At 28.7% G+C, this 9,319-nt stretch overlaps 1 protein-coding gene across 2 annotated transcripts; it reads right to left on the bottom strand.

The window, feature by feature from the left end:
* Positions 1 to 264: 264 nt before the first annotated feature.
* LOC125830455 (uncharacterized) lies at positions 265 to 7,953 on the bottom strand. 2 transcript variants are annotated; one of them, XM_049509661.1, is made up of 2 exons: positions 7,621 to 7,953; positions 265 to 635 (listed from the first exon to the last, which is right to left on the bottom strand). In XM_049509661.1, the coding sequence occupies exons 1-2, from the start codon at positions 7,896 to 7,898 to the stop codon at positions 428 to 430; spliced, it is 486 nt and encodes a 161-aa protein (XP_049365618.1). In that variant the 5' UTR covers positions 7,899 to 7,953; the 3' UTR covers positions 265 to 427. The 2 variants fall into 2 exon arrangements, with proteins under 2 accessions (XP_049365618.1, XP_049365613.1); XM_049509656.1 differs by lacking the exon at positions 265 to 635 and adding an exon at positions 6,477 to 6,684 and having other exon boundaries at positions 7,621 to 7,898.
* Between the last annotated feature and the right edge of the window lie 1,366 nt (positions 7,954 to 9,319).

The following is a 9,319-nucleotide window of genomic DNA, read 5'->3' as shown; positions in this document are numbered from 1 at the left end:
TACAATTTACAATTTCAAAATAAATTCACTCAAGATACTAATCAATGCTGGAAAGTTCATAAATTTATTTACTTTATTTATGATAACTTTTCACTTTAAATAAGGGTATAATAGGAAAAAATTTGTTGTCTTTTCTTGATTTGTCAAAGTGGACAACTAAATAGAGACAACTAAAAGAGGAAATATGGACAACTAAATAGGGACGGAGGGAATAGTATATACACGGGACAAATTTACTTGATAAACAAATAAAAAAAATTCTTCAAAATTCTATATTCGTCTCTAACAAAAACTGATAAGTCGCTAATTGTTGATCTCTAATTTGCTAGTAGCCACCAGAATTTCATTCTTAGTCCATCAAATAAAAAAAATAGCGACAATTTTTTCTGTTTAGCTACAAAATTAGTCCATCATAAATTTCTATGGACTATGAAAAGGTGAATGTAACTTGATTCTTAGCACCACGCCGCCGGTAATCCCCCGACGGAACGGTAATTTGAGTACTCCGGCCAACCTGTCGACGCCGATGGATAAAAGATGCTAACATTTTTTTAGTAAAAGTCTCAATTTTTTTCAATTCATCCAAGTATATCTGTCTATTCCGGCAATCCACATTACAGAAACCCAGCTCACCCCTGCATTAGTTAATCCAATCATAAATTAAGTGCACTAATTGATTAAGATGTCTATCAATTAAGCAATATTGAGCTAGCGTTTGATCATAAATTTTAAATTAGCTTTTAAAATTTTAATCTTAAGATATTTTTAAGTTTTCAAACAGGCAACACTTCCACTCACAAAACATCAAAATTTTTCAAGTAAAATGTATGTCGAATTAACACAATTTCAAGTTCCAATATTAATTTCAAAAACTCAATATTTTCAAGGTTTAACTTTAAAATTTATGAACGAATAAAAGTTAGTTAACTCTGATGAAAAATAAATGTGTCCTAATTTATGTGACATTACTGAACCAATAGTGAAGTTAAGAGTTTTGTTAAATGTATTCAACATTTATACATATGTCATTTGTGCAATGAGTTCAGCTGACTATCTTTCACTCCATAGAGCTTTATATGTAATTGTGTACAATGTCTAAAAATTAAGAAATGATTTTCAAAAAATGTAGTCTAAAACAAATTAAAAGATATATGCGTGGTTAAAATTCTCTCATTAAGAATAAAATAAATTTTAAAATCAAATTATTTCTAAATATCTAAATAGGAAAAATGGCTAAAATGACACCTAAATTATAGCCAAATCTTTGCAATAACACACATATATTGTGGGAGGGCGAGGAGGCGTTATTTTTAAAAGGGAAAAGACTCAAATATGGCAATGAACTTTGAGGAAGACTCATTTATGTCATATGTTTAAAGTTTGGCTCATCTATGCCATTTTCGTTTGAGAAAAGGCTCATTCATGCCATTTTTTATGTTAACTAAAAAAAAGTTTTGGTTTTGCAAAATAATTTTTTACACGTGGTCAATTATGATTCGGCCACGTCATTAATTAAATAATTCTTTTAAAAGGAAAATGCTCAAATATGCTATCGAACTTTGAGAAGAGGTTCATCTATGCCATCCGTTTAAAGTTTGGCTCATCTATGTCATTTCAGACAAATAATGGCATAAATGAGCTTCTTCTCAAACAGAAATGATATAGATGAGACAAACTTGTAACTGATGGCATAAATGAACCGTTTCTCAAAATTTGATTGCACATTTGAGCTTTTTTGGACAACTAAAAAAGAAAGTATCGCATAAACTAAAATGCAGAATTACATACTTGTACATGTAAACTTCCTTGTGAAGGTGAAGAGGCTTATGACAGAAGAAACAACATTTGAGAAAACACTTGTAGTAGTAAAGAGCATTGCAAGAATATTGATCTCTAATATGATTCATAAGAAAAATTATGGATTTAATTTTTTTAGATTTTAGAAAACTGGGATCTTTTAAATACTTCTGATGAGAAAATGATAAAACTGTATGCTCTTCTTTCAATTTTGTAAAGCCCATTTGATATATTTGGTTCGTTGAAAAATCAGTACGGGAAAGATGAATATATAAGGGCAAGAGAAGTGATTGTACAACAAATTAACTGGGAAAATGTACACATTTTTATAAAGGGTGTCAAATGAGTGGTTGGATTGAAATTGGAAATACTCTGTCTGTTTAATAATAATTGTTCATTATTGACTTTTCACATATTTTAAAAAATTATAAATAGAAGGGTAATCTTACTTCACATGTTGAAAATAATAAATACAATGTCTTAAAAAATGTAATAAGGAAATGACTATAATTTATGATAAGGATAAATTAGGAATTAAGTGTAAAATTATTCATTGATTTTATAAAATGGACAAATATTGTTGGACATTTCAAATTAGTATAGTTTACAATTATTGTTGGACGGAGGGAGTATTAAAATATGTTGAAATAGAAATTTGATTGGGTCTTGCCCTGCCCAAATTTACTTTGGGGCTCAAATGAGCTAAAATCGAATTGGTCATGATCCGCTCAATTTAATCCGCTTAATCTCAATAACATTAACATAATGTTATTTAACTTTTATAACTATAATTTAAATTTCAACTCAAATTTTTTTTTTTTAAAAAAGTTACAAATGGATAAAAAAATTCTAAAAGATATAAAACAGACAGTGATTCATATCTTCAATATAGAAACAACATACATTATAAATTTTAGGAATCACATAGTTTTAATATGAAATTACAATCTATCCCTATTTAGTTTGTAATTACATTAATCCCTGAAAAAGTAAAACAAACCGGATACATAATATGTAGCTTGGATACATTAAAAACTAGCTCGGATACATTATAAAATAAATCGGATACATAATATGTAGCTAGGATACATTAAAAACTAGCTCAAATACATTATAAAATAATTTAGAGTTAGGAAAGAAGTAAGGGATTTTAGAGGTTTTTAGAAATAGACTCTTAAAATGGGTTAAGGCTTAAATGAGTGAGATTGAACCCAATTCAAATTATCTTGAGCCAACCCTTAAAATTCTAACAAATTGAGTGGGTTACATATATTTGGACTCATTTTTGATACCCCTGATTTGTTTTTCAACAATCTAAAAATTTATATCCACATTTCAACTCCAAAACCAAATCTAACATTTTGTTACATGAAATATGGGGGGCTACATGTGATTAAATCGTGAGGAAAATAAGGACCACTCAATTGGAAGCAACAAGTGATTAAATCGTGAGGAAAACAAGGACTACTCAATTGGAAGCACAATAATGTATGCAGTGGCGGAGCCACCCTATCTTTAGGGGGTCATCCGACCCCCCTTCGGCGGAAAATTATATTATTTTTACATGGTTAAAATATTTTTTTATGTATATATAGTAGATGTTGAACCCCCTTAGGCTACTTCGTGTGTCTATTTTTTCAGATTTTGAACCCCCTAATTAAAAATTCTGACTCCGCCACTGAATGTATGTACGTACTAGTAATATGTTCGCTCTTTGCGATGAGAAAAAAATTAGTTAAATATTTAAATAAATCATTTCTTATATCCAAATATCAAAACTATTTTAAAAATCCTTTCTAATTTTTAAATTCAAATAGATTTAAATTTTAAGTTCTAGTTAGTATTAAATTACAGTTTAAGCAATGCAATAATAACTATTGAAATAATTCAATGTAGTGTGTATTTTTTGTTATTGATTATAATTGTAATTTAAAATAATAAATATATCATACAATATTAAATATATTATAGGATGTGTTTGATTTTTGGAACAAAATGAAAAGAACACAAATGGTCATCGAGCTAAAGGTTTATTGTAGCAAAGTCGTAGAAGTAAATTTTGTATAAAAATGTAACTTTTGCATTATTTATCATACATAATATTCGTCGAAAATTCATCTATTCAATGTAAAAATTTAAGCAACACAAGATAAACTTGTCAAATATGCATAATTATATAATAAAAAAAAACAAACAAACTCATCATATTAATGCACAATAAACAAAAAAATACGTATAAAGATAAAATAATTTTTTAAAAATTTGTATTGCAATAAAGCACAAACATGATTTTTTTTTATTAATCATCATCACTATTGTTGACATCCCTTAAAGGCGCAACGTCGCAGTGACTTAAAAATTAATTAATTTTAAAAGAATAAAAGAATTTTAAAAGGGAAAGGGGTAAAAGGAAGTAGCCACCTAATTTTAGGAAAAACTAGGAAACAATTAATTAATTGGAAAAAGGACAAATATACTCCCAAACTATCGTTAATGGTATACAAATACCCTCCGTCATACTTTTCGTTCATTAGTGCCCTTACCGTCCAAAACCAGTGCACATTTGCTCCTCCCACTAATGGAAGACTTATTTGGTACACACGGCGCAATCCTACGGCTCAACCCGATCTGATCAATTATTTAACTCAAAATGCAAATACCCACCCATTACCCGTTTAACCAACCCGATTTATCCATTACACACACAAATAAACCCATTTTCAAATTTTACAATCACCACTATCAATTGGTGTGAGTAAACATTTAAAAATGAAGGGACCTAAAAATTGATCGAGTTCTTGTCTTCTTGTTCCTTCGTCTCGAAATAAGTGTTATCTTAGCAATTCTTTTAGTGGACATATTTTTTGCTAAAATAACATTTATTTTGAGATAGAAAGAGGGTAAATTGTGCTCTCTTTGATATATAGCAAATTGATAAACATTAATGATTTTTTTGTCTTTTCCCTTTTCAAATTAAGTTTTTATTTTTTAATGTTATGTAATTAATAGTCCTTGAATAAAAAGATTGATATTAATGAATTTATATATAAGTTGAGTGGCTTTTCTAAGTATCTAAAATAGTATTAGTCTTTTGTAACCCTTTTATTTAATTTATATCATTTAGTATTAGAGCAAATAGTTTAATATTTACTAGAGTTAAAAAAAATTGTGGCCTGAATCTAAGAGGGGTATTAATCGTGATCAAGAGTGTCATTACATTGATGAGAATTTAAAGAGGATACCAACCGTGACCAATCATTAATTCTCAAGCAATGACAATAATTATGTGTTAATTGTCCTTCACATATTTATTTATTTGTTTGATGATATATTTAAGTAAGGTGCATGCCTAAATTAAGATAATAATTGTGATTCCTTTTAAATTGCCATAATCCAAGTCCTATTAGATACGTAACTTTACTTGTCTCTTCTCATAATCCAAATCCTATCAGGTTACTAATTCAACGTAACCAGGCTTGCCTAAATATATATTATAAAGTTTAATATTCTTTTAACCATCAATCAAAACACATATTGTTAAATTAAACTTTCAAACTTATACATTCATCTCAATCTGTAACTTTTCAATATACTCTTCATACATAATATGTCTAGGGTTCCCTTCACCAATGTTCTCCTTCTCAATCTCAGGAGATACACAATAGATAATTTTAAAGTGCGGACTATTGTTTCGAATATCAAGAAATTGATCGAATCGTCTCCGTCTCCGCCTCCGCCTCCTTCGATTGAGATGTAATTTGGATGAGAGATCCTAAAATTGGAAATTGGATACCAGAAACTCACTTCGATACCATTGATGTCATGAAGTTACGAGACAAATTTCTACCCACCAGTAGAAAATATACAAGGCCAAACGCATAGATTATATATAGTAGTATAGTGTTATATAGAATTCGTCAATATTCAAAGTAGAATATTTAAAGAGTAGTTTTCAATTTTATACTTCTTTCGTATTATATTAGTTATCCTTTTTTTATTGCACTTTATTTATATGGTGTATTCATTAATACCAACAAGATTAATCAAGGAGGAACGTTTTTAACCACCCTATGGGATTTCGACTCAACTCATTTCACTAAAATAATATTGAGCCAGATTCATATTGACAACTCTTTGAACAAATACTAATTTGTCTTCAAAAGTTTAACTTGTGTATGTTTCCATGGAATGACGAGTTAATATCTCAAATGGTCACTCAACTTTGAATAGTTTACTTAGAAATTGACTCAACTTTATTTTATAACTCAAAAAGTCACTCAATTATTGATATTTCACTTAGAAAGTCACTCAACTATTAATTCATAGTTATTTTTTTTAATAAATAAGTTTGGATTCATGACTTTCTATTTAAAAAATGAGCTTAATGAATAATGTATAAAGTTCACTAGTTTATTAGAAATAATTAAATTCTTCATCAAAAAGTATATTGTGTATTTAAAATTATTTTATGAAAAAATAATAAATAGTATATACACGGGTCAAATTTACTTGATAAACAAACAAAAAAAATTCTTCAAAATTCTAAATTCGTCTCTAACAAAACCTTACGAGTCGCTAATTTGTTGATCCCTAAATTGCTAGTAACCACCAGAATTTCATTCTTAGTCCATCAAAAAAAAAAAAGCCTACAAAATTAGTCCATCACTAATTTCTATGGACTATGAAAAGGTGAATGTAACTTGATTCTTAGCACCACGCCGCCGGTAATCCCCCGACGGAACGGTAATTTGAGTACTCCGGTCAACCTGTCGACGCCGATGGATAAAAGATGCTAGCATTTTTTTAGTAAAAGTCTCAATTTTTTTCAATTCATCCAAGTATATCTGTCTATTCCGGCAATCCACATTACAGAAACCCAGCTCACCCCTGCATTAGTTAATCCAATCATAAATTAAGTGCACTGATTGATTAAGATGTCTATCAATTAAGCAATATTGAGCTAGCGTTTGATCATAAATTTTAAATTAGCTTTTAAAATTTTAATCTTAAGATATTTTTAAGTTTTCAAACAGGCAACACTTCCACTTACAAAACATCAAAGTTTTTCAAGTAAAATGTATGTCGAATTAACACAATTTCAAGTTCCAATATTAATTTCAAAAACTCAATATTTTCAAGGTTTAACTTTAAAATTTATGAACGAATAAAAGTTAGTTAACTCTGATGAAAAATAAATGTGTCCTAATTTATGTGACATTATTGAATCAGTAGTGAAGTTAAGAGTTTTGTTAAATGTATTCAACATTTATACATGTCATTTGTGTACCGAGTTCAACTGACTATCTTTCACTCTATAGAGTTTAAATGTAATTGTGTACAATGTCTAAAAATTAAGAAATGATTTTCAAAAAATGTAGTCTAAAACAAATTAAAAGATATATGCGTGGTTAAAATTCTCTCATTAAGAATAAAATAAATTTTAAAATCAAATTATTTCTAAATATCTAAATAGGAAAAATGGCTAAAATGACACTTAAATTGTGGCCAAATCTTTGCAATAACACACATATATCGTGGGAGGGCGAGGAGGTGCTATTTATAAAAGGGAAAAGACTCAAATATGTCAATTAACTTTGAGAAAGACTCATTTATGCTATCCGTTTAAAGTTTGGCTCATCTATGCCATTTCAGACAAATAATGGCATGAATGAGCTTCTTCTCAAACATAAATGATATAGATGAGACAAACTTGTAACTTATGGCATAAATGAACCTTTTTCTCCAAATTCGATGGCACATTTGAGCTTTTTTGGACAACTAAAAAAGAAAGTATCACATTAGCTGAAACGCAGAATTACATACCTGTACATGTAAACTTCCTTGTGAAGGTTAAGAGGCTTATGACAGAAGAAACAACATTTGAGAAAACAATTATAGTAGTAAAGAGCATTGCAAGAATATTGACCTCTAATTTGATTCATAAGGAAAATTATGAATTTAATTTTTCTAGATTTTAGAAAATTGGGATCTTTTAAATACTTCTGATGAGAAAATGATGAAACTATATCTCTTTGCTTGCTTTTAACTTCATGATGAGCTTTAGAACACTTGTGCTCTTCTTTCAATTTTGTAAAGCCCATTTGATATATTTGGTTGTTGAAAAACCAGTAAGGGAAAGAAGCAGATATAAGGGCAAGAGAAGTGATTGTACAACAAATTAATTGGGAAAATGTACACATTTTTATTAGGGGTGTCAAATGAGCGGTTGGATTGAAATTGGAAATATTCTCTCTGTTCAATAATAGTTGTCCATTATTGATTTTGCACACTTTTTAAGAAATATAATTAGAAGAGTGATTTTACTATATCACATATTGAATATAATAAATACAATGTCACGAAAAATGTAATAGGAAAATGATTATAATTTATGATAAGGATAAATTAGAAATTAAGTGTATCTTACTCATTGATTTCATAAAATGAACTAGTATTTGTTGGACATTCCAAAATAGTATAGTGTATAACTATTGTTGGACGGGGAGTATTAAATAGGTTGAAAAAGATATTAGGTTGGGTCTTGATCCGTCCAAGTTTACTTTGGGCTCAAATGAACTAAAAATCAGGTTGGTCATGATCTGCTCAATTTAATTCACTTAATCTCAATAATTTTAACATATTGTTATTTAACTTTTATAACTACAATTTGAATTTCAGCTCAAAAATATTATTTTTTAAAAAAATTACAAATGAATTGATAAATCCTAAAAGATATAAAACAAATAGTAATTCATATCATCAATATAGTAACATCAGGGGCAGAGGCAGCATATACTTAGGGGGTTCATCCTAACCCCCTCGGCGGAAAATATTACTATCTATACATGGTTAAAATTATTTTTTAGGTATGTATAATAGATGTCGAACCACCTTTCACTAGTTCATGTGTTTACTTCTCAGATTTTGAACCCCCTTATTAAAAATACTGGCTCCGCCACTGAGTAACATACATTACATCAATGCAAATAAAGAGTCTTAAAACGGGTTAAAATTTATCTTGAGTCCAACCCTTAAAATTTTGACAAATTGTGCGGGTTACATGTATTTGGACTACCCTAATTTTTATTTTCAACAACCTAAAAAATTTATATCCAAGCACAAATTTCCACATTTTAACTCCAAAACCAAATTTTACATTTGTTTAGGTGCAATTAAAAAAAAACCATTTTGTTAGGTGCAATATGGGGGGCCATATGTGATTAAATCGTGAGGAAAATAAGGACCATTCAATTGGAAGCACATTAAATGTATGTACGTATTGTAGGACAAGATATGATTAAAATCCTATAGGCAAACCAAATGTTACGTCAAATTATCAAATACTCCATTTAACTTGTGTTTTTATTTTTCTTTATGTTCATTATAAAAAAAAAAAATACAAAATATAATTTAGTAGTATCAGAGCAAATAGTTTAATATTTACTTGAGTGTAATAAATTGTGGCCTGAATCTAAGAAAGGTTATCAATCGTGACCAACTAATAAAATGTCAAAAAGATAAT

The sequence above is a fragment of the Solanum verrucosum genome, unplaced genomic scaffold (assembly GCF_900185275.1).
Source record: "Solanum verrucosum unplaced genomic scaffold, falcon-dt-bn FXZP01000102.1, whole genome shotgun sequence".
Lineage (NCBI taxonomy): Eukaryota > Viridiplantae > Streptophyta > Magnoliopsida > Solanales > Solanaceae > Solanum > Solanum verrucosum.
This window is presented reverse-complemented; position numbering and strand designations above follow the sequence as displayed.